Source organism: Branchiostoma lanceolatum, chromosome 3, assembly GCF_035083965.1.
Source record: "Branchiostoma lanceolatum isolate klBraLanc5 chromosome 3, klBraLanc5.hap2, whole genome shotgun sequence".
In the NCBI taxonomy this organism is placed as follows: domain Eukaryota; kingdom Metazoa; phylum Chordata; class Leptocardii; order Amphioxiformes; family Branchiostomatidae; genus Branchiostoma; species Branchiostoma lanceolatum.
In genome coordinates, this window is record NC_089724.1 from 1,210,106 (window position 1) to 1,235,437 (window position 25,332).

General features: G+C 42.1%; 2 protein-coding genes across 2 annotated transcripts; both read left to right on the plus strand.

Annotated features, from left to right (window-relative positions):
* Positions 1–506: 506 nt before the first annotated feature.
* On the plus strand, positions 507–25,077 carry LOC136429142 (fibropellin-1-like). Its single transcript, XM_066419019.1, has 26 exons — positions 507–682; positions 1,966–2,343; positions 2,835–2,948; positions 3,097–3,324; positions 3,518–3,646; positions 3,978–4,097; positions 4,398–4,511; positions 12,173–12,286; positions 12,792–13,151; positions 13,482–13,595; positions 13,762–13,875; positions 14,095–14,208; positions 14,759–14,983; positions 15,568–15,696; positions 15,990–16,109; positions 16,589–16,666; positions 20,230–20,595; positions 21,303–21,413; positions 21,551–21,664; positions 21,812–21,928; positions 22,379–22,492; positions 23,235–23,459; positions 23,648–23,773; positions 24,059–24,178; positions 24,651–24,764; positions 25,073–25,077. The coding sequence occupies exons 1-26, from the start codon at positions 625–627 to the stop codon at positions 25,075–25,077; spliced, it is 3,921 nt and encodes a 1,306-aa protein (XP_066275116.1). The 5' UTR covers positions 507–624.
* LOC136429080 (fibropellin-3-like) lies at positions 8,459–11,179 on the plus strand. The gene is made up of 5 exons (XM_066418958.1): positions 8,459–8,861; positions 9,319–9,432; positions 10,202–10,429; positions 10,640–10,768; positions 11,049–11,179. The coding sequence occupies exons 1-5, from the start codon at positions 8,804–8,806 to the stop codon at positions 11,177–11,179; spliced, it is 660 nt and encodes a 219-aa protein (XP_066275055.1). The 5' UTR covers positions 8,459–8,803.
* Positions 25,078–25,332: the final 255 nt, after the last annotated feature.

Genomic DNA, 25,332 nt, shown 5'->3' on the forward strand with positions numbered 1-25,332 from the left:
GGTCGACTCTAGGGTTAGATTCATGTCAAAACCTGTCTTGTAATTCTTAACAGATTAATTCTTGTGGTCCACAAGAAAAGGAGAAAACTACCCCCCCCCCCCCGTACCGTAGAATAGACCGTCCTAAGTATTGTTGTCCGGATTCTAACCCGCCTGTTCTGCTCCCTTCTGTGCATTCACGTCACGTCTCGAGTTCACGCCAAACGTTTCCGTTGACAAGTATACAATAGTCTACAACAACAAGCGGTTCGCATCTTTTCGTCAAGTTGATACCTGAAGCCTAAAGCCCGGTTCAGATGTCTTTGAATTTCCTGCAGTGACAACTAGCTACAAATTTTTGTAAACAGAACGGCGCCCACAATAACAGGCAGTTAGCTGGTGGATGCCATGCCAACGCAAGTAAGCCGTTGCATTTTGATTAAAGGGTTGGAGAGGTCGCGACACACGTCCTGCCTGCCAAGTACGCAGTACTGTCTACCGAGGCCACAGCAGTCGGCAGCCTGCATCTCCGCTTAAAGTTGACGCATTTGATATCTTGCCAGGAACAACGTGCTAAAACTGGTGTAAAAAGAACATTGCCCACTTATTACAGGCAGTCAAGATTCCACTCAACAGACGGCAAAGATGTGGAAGTTGCTGATCTTCATCCCTGCTGTAGGCACTCTGCCGGCCGCATCTGTTGGTGAATGCACTTTTTTTGCTTTATGAACAGACAAGGACAGTGCCACACACATACAGAGAACAGTAAGCCTGATAAAGTAAAGGTTACGTCCCATGGCCTTTTTGAGGACCTTTGAGCAGAGTCATGTTTTTCTTCCACCGCCTTTTACCTCCCCTCTCGAGTCAGATACCTATGTTTACATACGGGTGTGAGAAAAATTCCAAGGACACAACATTGGCAGCGTCACGGGATTTGACCCTGGGACCGCAGGGTTTTGGTCCAAACACCCTGCCATATAATACGACCCAACGAGCAACAGTTGTTTCATCCATTTTATTTCGATTGATGCTGTAAACCTAATTTACCATAAACCTGGCGAATTTGAACAGTCCGTTTGATATTGATTATGATGCAGGTTACATATTTAGAATAATGATAATGATAGTTTATTGTTTTGTTGACAACCTCCAAGCACATTGCAGCCGTTTAAACATGCCGAATTACATAGCTTTTGTTAAACAATGTTTGAACATAACAAGCAAATAAAACTTACACAATCCAGATAGAACAATAACATTACACCGGAGTTTGGACCGATTAGAAAATTCACAGTACCCGGCTACCAGCAGACGAACACATAATGATACATGATAATGTTACCGGTCTACGAAAATACAACACAGCAAATCTAACGAGACGTGGTTGCTCTCTTTCGACGTCTTTGCACACGCTTAAATTTTCATCCGAAGCAAAGACAACCAAACAAACCACAAATCAGTTAACTTATATTTGTTCCTTCTTGTATGCTCATAGTTAGCTTATTTTGATAACTTTTAGTTTTAGTTTTTTCATGATGAACTGGCAAATGCTTAGTAGTATTACTTGCTGATCATAATGTCTAGTTGTCATCTACATTTTACCCAAAGAAGGACAAGTTTGGTCTGAATCTCTTTTGTGAGATAAAAGTTACCCTGGAATAAAAAGATGCATGTTTTGTTACATCTTCGTTTCCTTTCTGCGCATTAGTGTGCACTGAAAAAAATTATTTAACATACAATTTGAAAATAATTTGTAGGACTCGCGGAGAACTGCACTTGTGTCTCGCTCTCCAAAACATGATGTACTGATGCACTGCTATAATCAGGTACAGGTCCGGACCTGGACCTGACCCTCTGGACCTGGACCGAACCTGGCTTTTCTGTACCGGTACCCACCCCTACCAACTCCTTACATGGATACCACGAACCATACATACTAAATAATTTTTAAACCAAACACTGTAATGACCCAAACTTTTATGCTAGGTTCAGCCGGAACATTTCTGGCGACGATATCAGGCTACGACTACTTCAAAGTCCAAGCCTCTGGGCCGATGACGGCGACCAACGTGAAGGCCACGTGTGAAGCAGCGGGTTACGTCACGCCGTGTGCCGGGGACGGGACCTGCAAGTGGTCGTCACACGACGGCTGCGTCCTGACCGGTCTGACTAAGTGTACTTACCCGCTTGATGACGTATCAGAGGTTCTCTGTGGTAAGCGAGCCCCTCTGTGTCATGTGATGCGCGGAGTGTACATCTTCATGGGCTACAACTGGAGATCGGGGTCTGCGTGTGGAGTGGATGGCGGTTACTACTGCTCAACTGGGAATGATCACAGTGACAGATACGCCCTCTGCGCCCGAGGTGAGTACTGCACCACAAAGAGCGCTTGGTGGTCAGCTGAAGTGACGTGATGCAATTTGTACATTAGACAATACAAACATATACGAAAGTTTAACACTAACATAGCAGAAATTTCCAGTTTAACATAACATTTGAAAAATTGTATATTAAACAGCACTGATTCACACTAATCACAGGACTCATTTTAGACCAAATATACAACTATTGTAGTCGGTGGTTATCACAAATTACGCTTCAACCACAACGGTCGGGCTAAAATCCGATCAAGTGATATTAACCTAAAGTCAACATGTCTTATTTACCAAACGGATTTTTTTTATAGAAAAATTGCTTGTATCGAAACTACTGCACTATTCATTGCGTTACCAACCTCATGACATGGATCTATACACACTTTAGTCAAGGTGATCTTTGAGGGCGATAGCTATTCCTAGCTTTTTAGTATAAGTGCCTCAACTGTGCCACTGTATTTTGTCTATCTTTTACTGCAGATACCGACGACTGTGTCAGCAGTCCTTGTTGGTTCGGGGGAACCTGTGTGGATGAGACCAGAGATTTCAGCTGTGTCTGTCCGAAAGGGTTTGGCGGGAAAAGGTGTGAAATCGGTACGAGACATTTATCAAACGTTAAGAAACATGTAAGTGACGAACACATTGTTCTACCAAAAATACTTCGTAAGTTGCACACACTCTTTTGCTCACAGGCGTATACACCTTTTTATTCAAATTTGAACAGAATAACGTTTCTTTGCAGTTGCGTTTTCCGAAAAGTGCTACCAGTTCTCCCTCGACGCCCTCTCAGGCTCCGATGCTGAACACACCTGCAGTACCAACAACGGCCACCTGGCGGACGTGAAGGACGTGCAGCAGCAAACCTTCATCGCCGAGGGCATCGTGGCCACGACTGGGGCCTCCAGTTGGCTCGGGATGAAGTTGAAACCTGTATATACCCTCACGTACAGTGACGACTCGGTTTCTCAGGGTTTGTATCCATCCCACTTTACCTCACCGTATGGTATGATGTGACAGTTAGGCGCATGCTAGTTGCGACCGCATCAGCACAACGGCAATGTTGAATATTTTTGTGTAGCGCATGTGACAGAATATCTAGTATTCTTTCGCCTTTATAAACATACGACTAGTTATTTTACTATATGATTTTTTTAAAACATCAGGGCCCCTACAGATTTCTGCTGCCCAGCCCCCCGCCCATTGTGACCTGTGCGTTCTCCTGAACAGCTCCAACAGCTTTCAGGCGGAACCTACGGCATGCACGGAACAGCACAACTACGTCTGCCAGTCTGGTCAGTATGATAACTGGATGGACTACCCTTAAGATTTATAGATAAATAAATAAATGATTATAGTTTTCTTTTGTTATACTAGATTAATGTATATACTAGAATACTGTAGGTAGTTTGATTTTGTTCTAACGCGAGATAGGGATTTACCGAGCTTTTGCATACGTTTTATAATATGTCAAAATTCATTGATGCATCAATGCAAGGAAACATAGAGGGGTGGAGGGGCGGTGATGTATTGGGTTTGTTAATGATATGCTTTTTTCCCTGGCACAAAAAGCACAAAAAGAGAGACTCTTTTTAATCTAAGCACGATTCTTTGTCATATTTTCAGATGTCGAATCGTGTGAGCCAAACGTCTGCCGGAACGGTGGAAACTGCACCTCCTGTTTCGCCGAGTCCGTCTTTTTCTGTGACTGTCCTGATGGGTTCGCGGGGACGTTGTGCGAGATCGGTAAATTAGACCAGTATTATAGACATCCATTCAGCTTAGTTCTGATGTACTTTGAAATGTAGCGGGTAACACACTATCCTAGATGTAAATTCAGTTCTTAGTGCGTACTTTCTTATATAGCTGGTAACACTTTTAATGATAGTATTAAATCTGATTACCAATAGTTCCATACGACTTTTGTGCCTATTATCACTATTCATAGGGAGACGAGGATGTTCCTTATTGTGATCATTATACTTTGTATTTTCCAACACTTCTAAAGAAAACTGAAACAAACAAAATCGGTCTATTGCTTTTCAGAAATTGATGAATGTGCTTCGAATCCTTGTCAAAACGGAGGAACATGCCATGATGACGTCAGCTCTTACAGATGCCGCTGTCGGCCTGGTTACAGAGGGGAGAAATGTGAATCAGGTAATAAGATAATCGTCTCATTTAATCCCTGCATCCGCTACAGTGCATATAAAATACAACACGTCGAATTTTGTATCACTCAAAGTGCCAGCAAGACCTCGAGTCGGATCACACGGAGAGCGACCCGACCCATGTTAGGGCCGGAACCGAGGGTGATGCGGAATTTACCAGTACCGTATAGTATATTATTCATAAAATACCTACCTGAGAGAACAAACAGTTTAATGCAAAATGCGCCGGAAGTTGAGAGAATTTCGTGTCCACGAACACAATTTGCTACAGCATCGATTCCTACTTCCGAATCCGGTATTGGAATATTCGACAGCGGCACAAGCGGCGTACGCGAAGCGCATTCGAATCACCTGATGGAAGCCCAGGCAATACCGTAACGGTAAAATACAGACCGGTCCGGAACACCCATATCAAGTGTTAGTCCTTCCCATGTATGACAAACATGTAAATAACCATACATGTAAAACAAAAATTTTCAAACGACATACTTCTGTATTACCGTAAGTTTCATGTTGTCTCTGCAGCAGACGTAGACTGGTGTGCTCTTGTGACCTGCCCGCTTGACTGGACCTGTCATGATTACGGCACTCATTTCACGTGCAAGGGTAGGTAACGTAACATGACCTATTTACGTGCAGAACCTATTTACGTCCAGTTTGGCTCATGTCCACATGTCGCGGTGTATTATGCCAAAGCCTCTTCTCATGAGCAATAAAGAACTTCATAAGTATGATCCTTAGCCATCTCTATCATTTTTGCACAGCAAAATATAATGGCCATGCGTTTACCACGTGAACGACACGTGCCGCGCATGTGGGGGGAATTTACAGATAATATATTTTTTTCCATCGCGTTAAGGAAGTGGCCGGACAGACATAGTGATGTTATTATCATCTGTCTGCAGACTACTTTGGACAGTTACTGTGCATTTTTTTCTGGTCTATGTTCTTCAAGCATAGCGCTAGAAGGGAAAAGACGGAGGTGGACGATAATGGGTTACCCTAGCACAATTCTTCATCATATAACTCAGTGTAAATACATGCTCGCACGGCGTTGAATAGGCGGAGAAAAACTTACAGACCATGCATTTTCTTTTTAGAAGAGCTGATATTTCTGACCATGGGTTTAAGATTTGGCTCTGTCCGTGCGGTTTTAAGATAAATACGTTTTGAATAAATCGGACGTAAATTGGTCATGTTACGTTACATAGCGTCGTCTTACAATTCTAAAAGCTGTTTTGTTTGGTTATATGTCAGGGACAACAGTTTTCTACACACACACATACATACACACACACACACGAACATATTAAACGCAGATGTTGGTATACGTTGCGGATATTCGATTCTTTACTTTAAGAACAAAAACACTACGACAAAGGTCTTAAACAAGGTCTTAGCTGAAACTTGACGGCATTTTTCCTTCATCATTACATTCAAGATCCCACAAATAAGTGCAGTCAAGCTCTAGATCTTTTTGCAAAAAGTACACACAAATGAAAATTGATTTTTCTTTTCTAAAACATTACATAGACAAAGAATAAAGAGGGAGTGTAGCCTAGAGCTGACAAAACATCATGTCTAAAACATTGGACTCATCAACTAAATTTTTATCGTACTTCCAGAGGACTTACATTTTGTACAGTCACATAGAAGATCGATTTATGTATTGAGGTGAAAGACAGTGAGGGAATCATGTGATCACCGCCGCATATTCGTTCTTTACCTACCGTGAGTCCTATTGCCGCACATAGGTTCGCCCTTAGTAATAGCCTCACCCTGGCATGTACATGCTGAACCAATTAATAAATGATTAAATAAATAAATTTGTTCTTTACGTTTCATTCCAGCGCCTTTCTGTCCGGACGGCATGCCGTGCAAAGAGAAGGGCGGTTCGTTCTCGTGCCGGGCTGACTGAGAACTATGACGTCATGACCAACCGGCTGGATATGCTTGTTTCTTAAGATTAGTCTTGCATTCAAGGTTTACAGATAAACGACTATACGAGTAACATAATATTGAAATAGAGACCTTCTGTACATAGTATTGAATATTACTCAGTGTAAACATGTATGGGTCCACAAAATACGCAATCTTCTTATTGTAGATGGATGTTTGTTTCCCTGGCCAAATGAGACAAGAAACATCATCATGAAAACAAACGCAAGTGATAATGTAATGGTAAATGCCTTAGACAAAACTGCACACTAAACCTGCATTCGCCAGGATCAGTTTGATATTACGGTTTCAACGGCAGAATCAGTACGAGATAAATAAATGTGCTGTTTGATATATGATTCGCACATTATCTTAGTACATTATGTCCAGGCACTTATTTGGTTATACGATATTATGTTTATGTTATCTAAGTTACTCCGGTTTTTTATCAATTTGTAGTTCGCATAATGTTTTGTTATTTCTTGCAACCTTCTTTGAATTTCATGTAAAAAAACCTTTGTTTGGGGTTTCCCCACAGGGCTCATTGAAAATCGCCAGCTGACTGAGATGATTCCCCTGGTGAAATAAAAATAAATAAACAAACAATTACAAACTGCCGTGCATGCAACTGGAATACAATTAAATTACAGCAAACGCATTTGCCATGCTATATGTTCATGTACAAGTTATGTTTTCTGCAATACGATTTACAATAAGATCTAGGCGTAGGATCTAACAAATGTAAGATTTACAAATTTGATATGTGTAGACGATTCCCATTTTTCGTAACGTGTAACTCTCCCAGAGCCCTTAGCTGAGACCACTTGGGTCCATCCCGTCCCCAAACGTCTCCACAGCCAGGACAGCTGTGAACGGGTCCCCCGAAAGTGCGAAATGGAATTGTTGCTATCTACTGGTATTTCATTTCAAAATGTTACATATGTTGTTTTCGTTCTTCCATTTCGTTCCAGTTCGTTCCAGTTCGTTCCATTTCGTTCCATTTCGTTCCATTTCGTTCCATTTCGTTCCATTTCGTTCCATTTCGTTCCTTTTCGTTCCATTTCGTTCCATTTCGTTCCATTTCGCACTTTCGGGGGACCGCTGTGAACTCCTGACTCTCAAATTACGTGTGCCAACACGTAAGGTCAAAGGACCGAGGATGTCGCAACAGCCGTTATGGCTATGACATATTGAAGTTTATCGCCTTGTAAGCAACAATACGTAGACAGGACCCATTTTTTTGGTTGTTTTGTTTGCTTGTTTGTGCCTTTATTTATTCTAGAAAAATGCTTTATTCGGCCATCTTTACATAGAGGTCAAGATGTGGGCATGTCAAGGGGTCAACATAACAAAAAAAATAACTAATGCTTGGTCAACCAAGGTAATAAGCATCTCCATATTTCAAGTACATGTACATGTAGTCGGACACGTGATTTAAATGCTACAGGACATTTCCCTCTCCGTCTTCGTACACTGATCACCCAGCCTTCGTCTAGTTTGCGTCATCTGGAGGCCTTCGTCTCCAAAAAATACCGCCTTCAGCTGCCGTGTGGCTTGCAAAACAGGAATAAGTAGTGGCGTTTTCAACCAAAACTTTTGAGAGCCATTGGCGAGAAACATGTATATTGAGAGTTTTACATTTATGTTAGGATATGTTTGTTCTGTAAACCTGACAACCAATGAATTCAACCAGTATCTTAGAACACTTTGAGATTTGAAATAAGTGAAGAACAATATTACCAACAGCAATAGTATGTCTTTCCTTCTTACGTACACTCAGCCTTCTGTGCATTCACGTCACGAGTGCATTCACGTCACGGCGCGAGGTCACGCCACGCGTCGCCCTTGACAAGTATACAATGATGTCTACCCTGGCCTACAACAACCAGCGGTCTGCATCTTTGCGTCATGTTAATACCTGAAGCCTAATATACGGACGAGGTTGAAGGGGTTGATTAGGCGGGGAGGGTGCCAATAAGCCGGGGAGGGTGCCAAAAAGCCGACCAGAGTAATCTCTAAAAGCCCAGCCCAGATGTCTTTTAATTTCCTATAGCAACATGTTAACAACGAGCTACAAACCTTTGTAAACAGAACGGCACCCACTAGTAACAGTCATACCAACACAAGTAAGCCATGGTATTTTTGATTAAAATGTTCGAGAGGTCGCGACACACGTCCTGCCTGCCTGCTAAGTAGGCAGTACCGTCTAACGAGGCCGCAGCAGCCAGCAGCCTGCATCTTCGCGTTAAGTTGACGCCTTTGATATCTTGCCAGGAACAACGTGTTACAAACTGGTGTAAAAAGAACACCGCCCACTTGTAACAGTCAAGATTCAACTTAAAGATGTGGAAGTTGCTGATCTTCATCGCTGCTGTAGCCACTCTGCCGGCCGCATCTATTGGTGAATATAACATTTGGTTTAACCCTTTTATCTGGTTGATGTTGTGTAGAAGTAATTTCCCATAATCCTGGCGGCTTTCAATAGTCGATGGTACCGGTTTGACATTGATTTTGAGTGCGCTACATGATTTGCAGGCTTTATGATGATAAGGAAACAACAGTTTAGTGATTTATTGATAACCTTCAATTACATTGCAGCCATTTTAACATGCTGTATTACATACTTGGTGTTAACTACTATGTATATAATACACAGATAAACTAACACGCTCTATAAACAGGATATTAGGTCTGATATTCATATTAATTTACTCTGGTCCTGAAACTATCCCTGTTTATATCTAATTTACCGTGATCTTTTTCATTCCAATAATTGTTATTGGATGTGATTCTTGAAGGTCTTTTAGTACCGCACCTCATGTGTGTTACTGCCATTATTACTGCTTCCTTTTCTGCAGATACCGACGACTGTGTCAGCAGTCCGTGTTGGTTTGGCGGAACCTGTGTGGACGAGCCCAGAGATTTCAGCTGTGTCTGTCCGAAAGGATTTGGTGGGAAAAGGTGTGAAATTGGTAGGAAACGTTTATTGCTTTTTGCTGTACCAAAAATCCTTTATAAGTTGCACACACTCTTTTGCTCATTTTGTTGCATTAACTTAAGATAAAAGTAGAAAGGTAGCACTAGCCGTAAAATACATACTGTAATTTGTACTCTGACAAATGATCTATCCTAACAAACTAATCTGTGTATTCTTACTTAAACACATTCATTTGTATGAGAATGTGACCAGACCAGGCCCCTGCAGTACTTGCTATATAACGTAATCGAACACCACAGACTGTCTGCTACTTTACCAATATGCATCATGCCATGATGGTGACAGCTGTCCGGTCCAGTTCGTCATTTACACCGTAAACAATTTTGTTGACTAAACTCTAGATAAAACTGGTAAGGTTATATTTGCCAACAAATACAAATATTTACCTTCACATGGCCTAGCCTAACAAACAACTGCCCTGTACTTGCTATATAACGTAATCGAACACCACATGCTGTCTGCTACTTTACTAGTGACCTTGGTGACAGCATTCCGGTCCAGATCATTGATATCATTAGTTACCAGGTGCATTCCAGATCATTGACGTTATAAGTCCCTCCAGTACTTGATATATAACGTAATCGAACACCACAGGGTGCCTGCTACTTAACCAATAAGCATCGTGGTGACAGCTGTCCGGTCCAGTTCGTTGACGTTATTTGTTTGGAGCGAAAGAAGAAGAGGAAGTAACATAGCGAAAACAAGGTTTCCCTTCCGTGAAGGTAACATAAATACTTTTACAGTTGAGCTTTCCGGACAGTGCTACCAGTTCTCCCTCGACGCGCTCTCCCACTCCGATGCCGAGCAAATATGCAGTACCAACAACGGCCACCTGGCGGACGTGAAGGACGGACAGCAGCAAACCTTTATCACCAACGGCATCGCGGCCACGACCGGGGCCTCCAGCTGGCTCGGGATGAAGCTGCTACATGTATACACCCTCAAGTACAATGACGGCTCGGTTTCTCAAGGTTCGTCTCAATCTTACTTGATGGTAGTAGTCGAAGTAGTAGTATTAGTAGTTGTAGTAGGCACCCTTCCGTCTCTGCAGATGACGATAGTACTCTAGAATTAGCGACGTTGGCATCGTCTTGCCTGGCTTTGGAGACCAATCCGGCCGTGACAGTCTAATCTTTTGCTTTCACCATTGCTCCCTGAAGCTATTTCTTTTTCAACAACAGGTCTTCTACAGATGGCTGCAGCTCAGCCTCCCGCCGAGTGTGACCGGTGCGTTCTCCTAGACAGCCCCAACAGCTTCCAGCCAGAACCAACACCATGCGCGGAACAGCACAACTACGTCTGCCAGTCGGGTCAGTGCGATTATAGTTATCTTCTGTTACATGATGATGATTAATGTAACACGCTGGAATTCTGCAAGTAGCTTCAGTTTGTTCTAACGCGAGATATCTATTTACCGAACTTGTGCCTACATTGTCTTTATTATTGCATCAATGCAAGGAAACATAGAGGGACGTTGAGGTTGTCGGTTGTATTTCGTATGATAGATAGATGCTATGTCCTTTTTCCTGGGAAGAATTTAGAAAATAGGCGCTTTGAAAATGGAACCACGATTCTTCCTCATGTTTGCAGATGTCGAAACATGTGAACCAAACGTCTGCCAGAACGACGGAAACTGCACCTCTTGTTTCGGCGAGTCCATCTTTTTCTGTGACTGTCCAGATGGGTTTGGCGGGAAATTCTGCGAGATAGGTAAGATGTAGAGTCATTATTATAGACATCCATTTAGCTTAGTTCTGATGTAATTTCACACATAGATGGTAAAACATTATCCTAGATATCCATTCACTTCCTTCGTACTTTTTTTGTACAGCTGGTAACACTTTTAATGATACAACTGAATCTAATTAGCAAAGGTTCCATACGACTTTCATGCCTATTATCACTATTTATGCTAGGGTCACATTTCAAATCCGGGGCCCGGCCGGGCAGTCTTTGGGAACGAAAAGTATGATATAAAAGACAACAAAAACACAAAACGTACCCAAAATTATGCAAGAGCATAGCTTGTGCGAATTTAGTGACATTCACTTTGATTTTCGCTTCCGCAAACAGCCCGGCCGGGTCCCGGTTAGGAAATATGACCCTAGCATTATAGGGGTATTTAGATGTCTAAGTTTGTGACATTATGATTTTTTTTTATTTTCCACACTTCTAAGAAATATCTAAAACAAACAAAATTTGGTCTATTGCTTTTCAGACATTGATGAATGTGCTTCGAATCCTTGTGAAAACGGCGGAACTTGTCATGATGACGTCAGCTCTTACAGATGCCTCTGTCGCCCTGGTTACAGGGGGGACAACTGTGAATCAGGTAATAAGATAATCGTCTCATTTCTTCCTAGTATCCACGTCAGTGCATTTGAAATACAACACATTGAATTCCGCATCGCTTGAGGGTCGGATCGCCCGAAGGCCGGCGGGCGATCCGACCCACGAGAGAGCTTAAAGGGGACCGAGGGCGATGCGGAATACACCGTGTTGCATTTTGCTCTAGCAGTTGAGAGAACTTCGTGTCCACGAACAAAAATTGCAACAACAAAGTTTATCAGGTAAGAAAGTTACAATAAATTTGCACAATAAACGTATGATTATTATAAATTTTCGAAAAGTTAATATAAAAGTCTAAAAAATATATATATCTCATGGTATTTTGTCGTGAAATGTAGCTTAATGAATTTAAACTGTCCTTTTAGATATAGACGAGTGCATCAGCGCCCCCTGTCAGAATGGAGCTACATGCCAGGACGGGGTGAACAGCTTTACCTGCCAGTGCGGAACTGGGTATACTGGAACTCTCTGTGAAACAGGTAAGTTTCTTTATAGGGTAATCTGTGTTACATAATGAAGTAGACACAATTCTAATTTTGCTAATTGCGGAGCATAAATCAAAAGCATCTAGTTCTAGATATTTGTCCATTGAATATGATGTTTTGTTAGCCTTATAAAACCTTAACTCAAAATATGACAGAAAGTTATGATGTACATATTGTTAATTCTAAAACTTATCATAGTACATACTGACTTGAAGACACTGGATGAATTGCAAGAATAGAACAGATAGGAGTATCCGCTTTAGCCTAATATTTCCTTTACAAGTTGTAAAATTGTTCTTCTGCGTCTATTTGTAATCGATGAGACAAAAGAGCATCAACTTATAATGAGCGTCTATCAGAATCCATCTGTAACAACCGTAGCCAATAATGGATGAAACGTACACGTGTATCTAAGTCCAAAGGAACTCCACTTTTGCTTTAGCTGCTAAATTGCTACAACTTCTGAAAACCCCAAGTATATTTTTGTTTATCTCATTAGCCGGAACGTTTATGGTGACGTATTCAGGCTACGACTACTTCAAGGCCCAGGCCTCTGGACCAATGACAAGTGCCAACGTGAAAGTCACGTGTGAGGCAGCAGGTTACGTCACACCGTGTGTCGGGGACTGCAGGTACGCATCAGGCGACTGTGTCCAGACCGGGCTGACTGAATGCTTCAAACCAATGTTCGAAGTGTCCCAGGTTCTTTGTGGTGACATTCCCGTTAACTGCCCCGCGTTTGACGGAGTGTACATCTTCATGTACAACTGGGGAGACGGAGAAGCCTGTGGTGTGGATAATAACCATGAATGCACGCTGGGGAATAACTACAATGACAGATACGCCTTCTGCGCCCGTGGTAAGTAGTACACAAACGGTATAATGGGCATCCGGAGTAACGTAAAGCCAAATTTATGATAGATTATATATGCATGTACAAAAAAGAACATGGAATCTGTGATTTTCTTTCTTGCAGGATGTACAGTACAGATCCTCTATCATCCTCTATTAGATTGCGTGAAAATGAATTCAATTTAAGGAATACTAAGTTAAATTTTTACTCTGTACACGCTCAAATAAAAGTTGTCCCTTTTAATTTAGTAAAAAGAGCTGTCATGCCCATTGTTTTACAAACCTCATAAAACTTATGACGCATATATTTCTTCATTTCTTCAATGGATTATTTCAGATATAAACGTTTGTAGCAGCGCCCCCTGTCAGAATGGAGCTACATGCCAGGACGGAGTGAACAGCTTGACCTGCCTCTGTTCACCTGGTTTTGCCGGGGCTTTTTGTGCAACAGGTAAAAAAAATCACAATAAATTTGCACAATAAACGTTTGATTATTATGGATATCCGAGAAGTTATTGATATGTGAAGAAGGAAATAACTTACCCATCATGTTGAATGTATATCTCATGGTTTTTTGTCGTGAAATGTATATTGATGCATTTAATACACGCTTTCAGATATCAACGAGTGCCACAGCGCCCCCTGTCAGAATGGAGCTACATGCCAAGACGGGGTGAACAGCGTCACCTGTCAGTGCTCACCTGGGTATACTGGAACTCTCTGTGAAATAGGTAGGTTCTCAAGCAAGAATGAAATAGGTATTAAAAGCATATGTTGTTTTCACGCTAATCTACAAGCTGATTTGTACATATAAAATACAATATAATGCTAAACAACAACAGAAAATGACTACTTTGTATAATGTACATTAACATAGCATATGCCACATCATATTGTCATAGTAAGACATCCTATGACATAAAGCTACCATTGGTGACTCTATACCACAGATATCGACGAGTGCGAGAGCAGTCCGTGTTTAGGAGGAGGATCATGCGTGGATCACGTGAACAGCTACAGCTGTGTCTGTCCTAAAGGTCACGTGGGAGAGAAGTGTGAAACAGGTGGGCTTCATATTAATACAGATACTACGATTCACACATACTGCGATACATATTGCGATATCTTGTACAATGTCTGATATAGCAGAGTAAAGTTGATTTGCTTATAAGGCCGAAAGCAATCTTATTCCACATCTAAGCAGGTTTATTACTCAGAAATTACGACTGATGTTTATAGTGACGAATCTTGAGATCCTATTGGCAATTCTCCTTTTGGAAATGAGTCCCGACGGAAAGGCCTATTAATAATAATAATAATGATAACGATAATGATAATAGTAATAATGTATCTTTTAATCTTTATCTTACTCCATGCTGGTAGAATAGTTCGTTAATATTATCGCATGTGAAAAGACCCACATTCCTCTCAAATTGCCCTCAAGCTCAACAACCTACAGGGCACTTTACTTCTTACCTGACATAATTACTAGCGTTTCGTCTTCATCCTACGATATGTTTACAAAATTATAAGTGTGTTTGTTCAACGATGATGATTCAATTATAATGATGAGGTTCAGTTATAATAATCAATGGTGATTCATTGTTTCCCCAGTCCCGTACGCCGACGGCTGCCTGCTGTTCTCCTCCGAGTCCGTCTCCTATCCCGAAGCGAGCCAGGAGTGCCAGAACAGGGGAGGGCACCTGGTGGATGTGAAGGAGGCCGAGCTGCAGCGTCTCATCGCTGATAGCATCCCTACCGGAAGTGACGTGTCTCCGTGGATCGGACTCAAGATGTCACCTGGGGTGATGACCTATGCTGACGGGTCCAGTTCGTCAGGTTTGTTTGTACTTGATATCAGAATCGTGCAACGAAATGTGTTGAGCCTGATCTTGAATACCAGTAATCATCTTACACAATAACTCCAACAGTAACGAGGCCCTACCACTCCCTAGCGAGTCACTTCGCCCAGGAGCAGACCTACCGAGGAGAGACTGAGTCACTCTCAACAGAGCCAGACCCATGGTTCCCAGGACGGCGACAACATGCTGAGATGGGGCAAGGATTCAAGTGCAGCCTGCCCCCGGGGGGCAGATCCCCAAACTAAACAACACCTCCAACAGAACTGTGAATTTGGCACTACATGCACTGACGACGATCTACGAGAGGCCAACTGGTCAGTGGATACAGAACTGGAGCGACAAGATATGATGATGATCTCTCACAATCTCTCTGGCCGAGGGCTATTGATTGTCGGGCGGACCGCTATAGGAGCGCGATTTAGCCAGGCAAACTATCTGCTTATATGTTAATTTATACAAGATTGCCAGAGTATGGCAAGCATGAAATATTTGAATAGAAAAATCAAACACTGGTGAAAATGTATTAGCGGAGTTGATTATATGTCGATGCGTCAACCGTAGGTGAGCTACAGTGGCTGCCCAATGAACCGACGACCTCCTGTGACCTGTGTGCGTACCTGGACGGAGCGAACGGACATCTGGCTACAACTGCGTCATGCTTGGAACGGCATCACTACGTTTGCAAGTCCGGTACAAAACCCTTTTTTTGCACATCCCAAGACGAAATGCGTGACTTTCCGTTAACATTATCAATTTGAAAGTAAAGCTTCATTCAGGTTGCAAGGTTATGAAATATGATATTTTTAAAAGTTTAAAAAAAAGGGATCTCCGGGACATAACGTTATATGTAAAGATACACTAAAAATACTAATGTCGCCAAGTAATTGTTGGTTAAAACATAATACGGGTATGATATTTACCTTACCAGTAGGTTGCAGCAATGCAATTCGTTGATGTTTTCAACATGTGAAACCGTCGTTTAGAACCGAAACCGTGTCAACAGAACATCTGTTACAACAACGGCGTCTGCTCGACCTGCTTCAACGACTCCTACACGTTCTGCTCCTGTCCTGATGGATATGAGGGAGACTTCTGCAATATTCGTACTATATTTTATATTATACTATATCATTTAAATAATTAAAATTCATTTTACGATAGCACAATAAAGCACATTCCATTCGCTTTATTAATGTTCCAAAGTAAATTTTGATATTATTCTTTTTTTGTAAAACATACTAGCGTACGATAATTGTGGATTTTGATTTGAACTTGTACGTAGAAAATTGAAGTTTCGGCATATTGTTCTTTCTGTGCAGATATTGACGAATGTTCCTCCAATCCTTGTCAAAATGGCGGAATGTGCTTCAACGGCGTTTTTTTTTGGGGGGGGGGGCAAATGAAACCCTGAGAACATTTACTGGGCTAAAACTCTGGCAGCTAAAGTATTCTGAAATCATGTGTTTTAATTATTTTAATTGTTTTATCACCGAATAGTTTAAGAGAAAACTTGGCTTTAATTATATAAACGTCACGTTGGACAGATTTTTGTGACTTGCTTTGTTTCTTCATATGTTTTCAGACATAGACCTGTGTGCCCAGGTAGTCTGTCCGTTCAACTGGCAATGTCAGGACCACGGGGACCATGTCACCTGCAACGGTAAGAATTTTAAATTCAAGTCACACAAAAAACCATTACATCAATAATCAGTATCTAACCTCACACTCAGGTCATACATTGCGCAGAAGCAAATATCAATGGCTTCATCCAGTAATAGCAATGTTTGTCTTGTTCGATTTCAATTTAGAATAAGCAAACGTAAAATAAAGGCTGCACAAATCGCACAGGTTCAATGCTAGATGTTCATTGGCTATTTGCATTCTTAGTGGATTGCCCAATAGTGTATGACACGTATATTTTCACCAGACGGCCTGGATAGAATAACTGTTAAGCTATGCCCTTTGAGGGTGCTTTAATTGAAGTAACTAATTTCCATTGAAATAACTTATCAATACAAAACAAAGACGTCGTATATTCCATATTCGATTCGTTTCAGCCAGGAGCACCAGGCTCATGGGGACATATGCGTGCAGCAGCGCCTCCTGTCCTGACGGCATGTATTGCAAGGAAGAGGGACCGGGCTCTTTCTCGTGCAGAGCCGGATAACTTCACAGTGTACCTCACAAAAGCTTGTTGTAGTTTTACATCTGGTATATTTTTTGCCTGTGCGCATGTGTCAATCAAATGTTACGTAGTTGCAACATCGAATCAAGTTAACATTATTGCGATTACAGGAGTCCACCTTTCAATAGCCTGTTCAATTCAGCACGTTATCAATAACAGGGTGAGAGAGTATCTATAGGAACATGAGTACTTGATGAATCGTAAATTGCTTTATACGCAAACAAACTAATCATATATATTACTGAATATGATATATGCATAGGGAAAACATAGCGATGGTCCATTTATGAAATATAAGAATAACCAAGTCACAACATGTTGAAAATGGTAGGTATATCTTATTTAGTGCTTGGCATTCCGACTTCCTCGTTATTGTCTACAAACAACAGTATTGAAATACATTGACATCAATAGGAAGCGTCAGTTTTTATTCCCGTGTTATTTCGTCTTTTCTTATGTTAGTCCAAAAGTGATGCAATAGTTTACCACTTAGTTTATCTAAAGCCAGATAAAGAGAAGAAAAAAACAAAAGAAAATGGCTTCATGACTATGGACCAAATCAGATTAATGGTGATTTTGATCATTTTAAGAATCGAATACGTCAGAGCTAAAACCATTGATGTGTGCACATTCATTGAGGTTACAATGCCTCTGGACACTTGACAATGTCGTTTTCTTTGACACTTGATGACGTTATTGCTAATGTGTCTTGTAGCTCATCACTATAGAAATTGTAGATAATCATGTTGACAAGTCTCCGCGTTGAGACTGTTAGGATGTTATCGTCTATTCCGTTACCAAACGCTTTTTTTTCTGAATATGCCAACTTATCCATGAGATTCCCTCTCCTAGTGATAATGAGTGTATCAGGCAATATAAGGTTGTTTCTCTAATTTGTTTTTAATCAAGAAAATGTAGTTATTTCCTCTTGATCTGAATTGCTGGAGAGATTGATTTAGAGATCAGTGTTGATATAAGTGTCAACCTACCACACCATACATGGCCTGGTTAATTGTAACCAAACACGTTTGTCACAGCTCTAATGGCGATTTGCTCCAGTCCGCCCCGTAGGGCTTGCCGGCTGACTGGACCTTCTCTGGCTAGCTTGTACGATTTTCGGCGCACCGTGGAGATCTGCTTGGAGATTAGATTTGCTCCCTGACCTCTCCCCCCCCCCCCCCATAACCTGTTACCAACCAGCCGTGATCACGTTCACCGCAGTTACATACTTCTGTTTCCACACACACGGCCCATTAGCGAGAGTGCCTGATGCCATGGCCAGGGTCGGTAACCTCGCGTGGTCTCTAATTGCGAAGTTTGCAAAGTTTCCGCCGCACGTTGTAACGTTTGCGGATATGATCTATACCCAACGATTAGAAGATCACATCGCAACCTATATCATAAAATGAGTGTCCAATTTATCAGTTCAATTCTTACATGTCTAGTTGCTACTAATGTTTCAAATTTCATATCTGAGTAACACAAAAATATTGTCCATGCCTGATATTTTCATACCGTCAGCCAGTCTGTCCCAGTCTGTCCAAGCCTGTCGGTACTAGACTGACTTAACCTTAGCCTGGGACCTCCCCCCCCCCCTCTACTTTGCCCCTCGCGGGGTTATCTGGGGGTAACCACGATGATGATGATGATGATGATGATGACTGGTAGTATGATATTTTAGGGCTTTCCACTAGAGGCTGCGACCATGCTGGGAACGCTGAGTGACCAAAAATTTGGCAAATAGCGCAACGAATTACTTAGAAAAGGAAGTTTTGTAAGTTTAGTTGCTTTATAATCATTCTTTTACGCCTTACACTATGTTCCTTTTTTTTAAACTGGTGTCACATAAATCCGACTTCGGTCGCTGCCCGGTCGCTCATTGATAACCGTCTAGTTAGTGGAAATAGGGCATTAGTCTCACGCCAACGGCAGTAGCGGGGAAATTATTCTAATCGTATTGTTTGTGCTGTTTGTTGCACTATACATAAGCTAATTTGGCTTCGTCTCTCTAAACTTCACACGCTGAGGTCACATTCACGTCAGAGAAAAACCTCCTCCCCCACAAACACCACACTTTATAACACGGATGACTCGTGCATTGGAAGGTAAAGCAACGAGTTCTTTAATTGCAGTGTTTGGAGAGTTTGAGGTTCATTGCCGTGTTGGCAAGGATGTGCCACCGCGACCCCCACTAACCAACGGTCTGTTGGCTAGGCTAAAGTACGAAGTTCATGACTAGTTCTTTAGGGCTAGCTTCTATTCCTGTCGCTAACAACACATTATAACTAGTAGCACAGACGAGTCGTTAAAAAATAAGGAATCTCAAGTCGACGTGACGGACGGTAGAGATGTGGACGTTCATGCTCCTGACCGTGGCTTTGGTAGCCTGGCCGGTCCAAACGCAAGGTGGGGGATGAATCATTCTTAATGGAGGTGTCTCTGTAAATGGGGGAAGGGGTGGAGATGTGTCAAAACAGTTGAACAGATAACTGAACCCTTGTCTTGCTGGCAATTTTAATATACGGTCGTGTGGCGTAACGGCATGGTGCACGTGTTCGGCCCAGAACCAAGCGGTTCCGGGTTCGAATCCACCTGACGCCACCGATGTTGTGCGCTCGACCCAGGGTATATTTGTCCTGTGTACGTGGCACTATTAAAATAAGTTGGCGAAGTTCTGAAGTTTGTTCCTGACTTTCCTATGACGCTCCCCCCTGAAGCTTCGAAGATTATCGACCGCAACGGTAGATTAGGGTATCGCTTTGCGTTCTACGGCTGGTTTATTTCTGGTAGGCTACCAGAAACAAGGGGGATTTCGCGCGGCTTGCTTTTGCATTGTTTATGAACGATCGAAATGTGACAAAATTACGCGAACATGTTCAAAATTTGTTACAGATTAGCTACAATTTTCACATACAGAATATTAACGGTTTGGGCCCCAAAAATGCTACAATACATACCTTTCACGTGTAGATATGTACTCTAGCTGCAATGGTATCTAAAGAATATTCCTAACAATAACTTACCTCTTCTCTCTTCAGCCGGAACGTTTTTAGCTACATATTTAGGCCGCCACTACTTCAAAGTCCAAGTCTCTGGGCCGATGACGAGTGCCAACGTCAAGGCCACGTGTGAAGCGGCGGGTTACGTCACGCCGTGTATCGGGGTCACCTGCCATTTTTCATCCCACGACTGTGTCCAGACTGGCCTGACTGAGTGCGGCTATCCCATGATGGAAGTATCCCAGGTCCTCTGTGGTGATGTACCTTATCGCTGCCCTGTGTTTGACGGAGTGTACGTCTTCATGGAAGCGGGCTGGAACTCGGGAGCTGCATATGGTTACGAGGGTGACATATTCGGCGCAAACGGAAACAACTACTATAATCGCTTCGCCTTCTGCGCCCAAGGTGAGTGCATGAAAACAATGATCTTCTGTGGGAGTGATGCAATATTTAGTATGTTATGCACATAATAGAGAAATTTCCGAAAATGATTTAAAACATAATATATTGGAGTTTCTTTTTAAACAATCTCACCCGCTGATGGTTTTCTCGCCGCAAATGCACCACCTCCATCTGATACTTATATATTGGCGAGAAGCATTACTCCAGTCAGAAGCTCTGAGAAAGGTGTCCGACAGACACCGAAACGTTATTTAGCAGGTGAGATTTCCTGGTTGTGTAAAAAGAATCTCCAATATCAAATAGAGAATTTTTCTTTAAAGGGCACATAAACAGTACAGTTTCAATCTAATCACTAGTCTCTACCAGACTAACCGCGTCGGCTATAGAGAGAATATTTGGCGATGGACTTTGGCCATGGAGGATGACATTCACATCCGCAGTCCAGGGTTGCAATATTGGACCCTATCCCCATAGCCGACCCCCTTCATACAGTTGACTCTATTTGGCCAATTTCTACTATTTTCCCAGCGACCCACAGAGGCTGGTAGAGTCTATGTTATAATGGGGCTTCCTGTGAAATATCATTTGACAATAAATGGTCAATTACAGTAACTTTTATCATTTATATGCTATCTATCTTAAAAAGGAAATAGCTTCCACGCCATGCCATTCCTCATATCATTTGAATAGACTTAAATGCACGCTTTCAGATGTGGACCAGTGCGGCAGCGCCCCCTGTCAGAACGGAGCTACATGTCAGGACGGCCTGAACAGCTTTACCTGTCAGTGCGCACCTGGGTTTGCTGGGACTCTCTGTGAAGGTAAATTTCTACGAAAGGTAGATCCTCAGTAATCTGTACATTACCATTTTTCAGTAACAAAGCACAGTTAGCTAATCACACACTGATAGTTGCATCGATTGCTGGATCGCTTCTCAACCGTTTTGATACCCTTACAGCCTACATAGACGAGTGCATGAGCGCCCCCTGTCAGAACGGAGCTACATGCCAAGACGGCTTGAACAGCTTTACCTGTCAGTGCGCACCTGGATATGCTGGGACTCTCTGTGGAGGTAAATTTCTACGAAAGGTATATCCTCAGTAATCTGCACATTGTGATCAAACACCATTGTTCAGTAACAAAGCACAGTTAGCTAATCACACACTGATAGTTGCATCGATTGCTGGATCGCTTCTCAACCGTTTTGATACCCTTACAGCCTACATAGACGAGTGCATGAGCGCCCCCTGTCAGAACGGAGCTACATGTCTGGATGAGATGAACGGCTTCACCTGCCAGTGCGCACCCGGGTTTACTGGGACTCTTTGTGAAACAAGTATGTAAACGATGGTATCATAACAATAAATAACCTGTCACACCTAACCTCTCCATGTCTAACTACAAGCTATCGCTGCCTGAGAGCTATTGTAATGCATTCTAATACAAAAGAAAATCTTCAAAAGTTGCAAGCGGTTTGTCTAGCGAATATTCTCCAACTTTGAGGTAACGCGTATCACTCCAAGATCATCATAGTTCTTTAGATAACAGATTTGTTAAGCACTTCAATGATGATTTGTTTCAATGGATTTACAAACAAGAAAATGATATTTGACTCCGACCTGTGCATGGTCTTGAGGTTGCTTAGGTCGAGTCTGGGACAATGAGACTTAAGAACTCTAAATTTCTGGTTAAACAGTCCAAAATCGACTCCACTGAGTCGAACTTGGGCTGGGTGTGCCCCAAGTGTGCTTGGATAATGCATGTGTGACTTTGCCCTATACCACAGATATCGACGAGTGTGCGAGCAGTCCGTGTTTAGGAGGAGCAACATGCATAGATGACATAAACAAGTACCGCTGTGCCTGTCCCATAGGTCATACAGGAGAGAGGTGTGAAATGGGTGGGTTTGATTTTGAAACAGATTATATGATTCACACTTAGTGCCATATATTTACAGGTATATCATAAATGATATGATGCATACATCATCATCATCATCGGTCTTCCTCTTACGAGGTGAAGCAAGTAAAGTTCGTTCTCCAGAATTTCTTGTCATTCATGTTGCATACATGTTTAAGATAAGTTTGAACTTTCCCACTTCTCAAGTAACCATTCTCACTATCCTGGCTCATCATGGGCCCTCCCCACAGAACTCGTGGCGGTAAACCTCAAAGCCAGTATTCTCATTTCTGAAATATGTATAAAGTAGTGTTAAGGGATTTTGTCACGATCAATCCAGTAAGACTTTACGACTCTCTCACCATAGAATTCGAAAGAAAGCGTCAATCGTGATTCTGGCAAGGCTAGTGCTAATGCAACCACATGTGAAAAATGCTGATGACTTAAAGTCGGTAAATCAGAGATGCAGTATGATAATCTCCAAGTAGATCTCCACGGTGGCCCAAAAATCGTATATGCTAACCAGAGAAGCTACAGTCAGCCAGATGAGCTCCAGTCCGCCCCGGTTAATAACCTTGTTCAGTTCCGTCTTGATGCAGATCCCAATGGAACGGACTGGAGCTTATCTGGCTGACTGGAGCTTCTCTGGCTAGCATATTCGATTTTTGGTGCACCGTAGAGATCTGCTTGGAGATTAGCAGCGTAATTTTTTAATGATCAGTTATGACTAATTATCACTCCAGTCACGTACGCTGGCGGCTGCCTACTGTTTTCCTCCGATGCCGCCTCCTATTCCGAAGCGAGCCAGGAGTGCCAGAACAAAGGAGGGCACCTGGTGGATGTGAAGGAGGCCGAGCTGCAGCGTCTCATCGCTGATAGCATTCCTACCGGAAGTGACGTGACCTTGTGGATCGGACTGAAGCTGTCGCCTGGAGTGATGACCTACACTGACGGGACAAGTGTTTCAGGTTTCAAGTTTTCTGAAATATTACAATCATGCAACTAAATTTGTTGAGCCTAAACTTGAATCACTATACATCTGTACAATCGTGTTTATGATTGGTTGCAAGCCTGTGTCAACTAAACATGTTTATTTTGAAAATTGAACAATAATGATTTTGAAAAGAGTTCTTATGTAATCATTTGTCAATCGTAGGTCAGCTGCAGTGGCTGCCCAATGAACCGACGACCTGTGACCTGTGTGCGTACCTGGACGGAGCGAACGGATATCTGGCTACAACTGCGCCATGCTCGGAACGGCATCACTACGTTTGCCAGTCTGGTAAGCTGTCTTGTTTCTCTTACGCAGACGACAAAACAAAAGGCACAAGTTTCTCCAAAATTTTGGTTTATTCAAGTTAAAAAGTTTTAAGATATACGTCTGTTAACCGACAAAGTCAATTATGAGATAAAAGAAAGAATAATCTACGGAACATACAAGCACATTTCATGTAAATTGTTTTGTCTCGTACTTGCAAACAAACATCATGCTTGTATGATATCTAGCTTACCAGGAGGGTGCAATAATGCATTTAGTTGAGGTTTATCATGAGAAACCGTTCTTCAGACCCAGCGCCGTGCCAACAGAACTTCTGCTTCAACAACGGCGTCTGCTCGACCTGCTTCAACGACGCCTCCAGCTCCTGTTTCTGTCTGCCTGGATATGAGGGCGACCTCTGCAATATAGGTAACAATCGCTATTTTTAAAGGAAACCTAAGCAATGTTAGGGCCATTAAAAAAACATTTTTGAAAGTCACTTTATCTAGCCATTTAAAAAACTTTACACGATTTGCAGTTTAAACAACATGTTTAGCATCGTCCATGGTGCAAAAATACGACGTCTTTGTGATTTGTGATTTTTAAATGCTCAGTTTGAAGTTATTATTTATCATAAAGCAAATGAGCTACGCAATGTTAATAATTGTCACTACCATTAAGATTAAAGCATTTTTTTCTATTTCCTAATATTGCTTTGGGCCCCTCTAAGTACAATGATCTGACTTATGTTCGCCATTGTCTTGTTAACATATGAAGTAAATTTTCATATGTTTTTTTATATTATTACATATTAGAAAACGATAAATGTTAGTTTTGATTTTTAGCATACTTGTATGTAGTATATTGACGTTGTGACATATTGTTCTTTCTATGCCCTCAGATATTGACGAATGCTCCTCCAATCCATGTCAAAATGGCGGAGTGTGCTTTAACGGCGTCAACTCCTACGTGTGTCACTGTACCGCTGGGTACGGAGGGGACAACTGTCAAACGGGTAGGCAAACTATCATCTTGTAAAATGACTCTCGCAAATAGGCGTTATCAACAGTTAAGCTGCCACTCCTGGATATACCTGCGATATATATAAATGCAGCTTTATGCCGCGCCCGGTTTTATCCGGGATAGAGAAGAAAACAGCAGTTTGTATGGCTGGCTAATTCGCCGGTTAAGGTTCGGAGGTCTTGGGGTGGGGTGGGGTGGGCTGGTGGCGTAAGTCAAAGGAAACCCTTAAAGCGTTTATTGGGCTGAAACTCTGGCAGCTAAATGGTTTTGAAATCATGTGTTTAAATTGTTTTATCATAGATTAGTTTAAAGGAAAACTGGGATTTAGATATATAAGTATCATGTTAGACAGATTTCGTTGTGACTTGTTTATTCATATGTTGTCAGACCTGGACCTGTGTGCTCAGGTCGTCTGCCCGTTCAACTGGCAATGTCAGGACCACGGGGACCATTTCATCTGCAACGGTGGGAGTTTCAAATTCAATTCTTACACACAGAAAACCGTAATGATGATAATCAGTTGTCAAATGCAAAAAGAAAATTGGAATCTTATTAAGAAA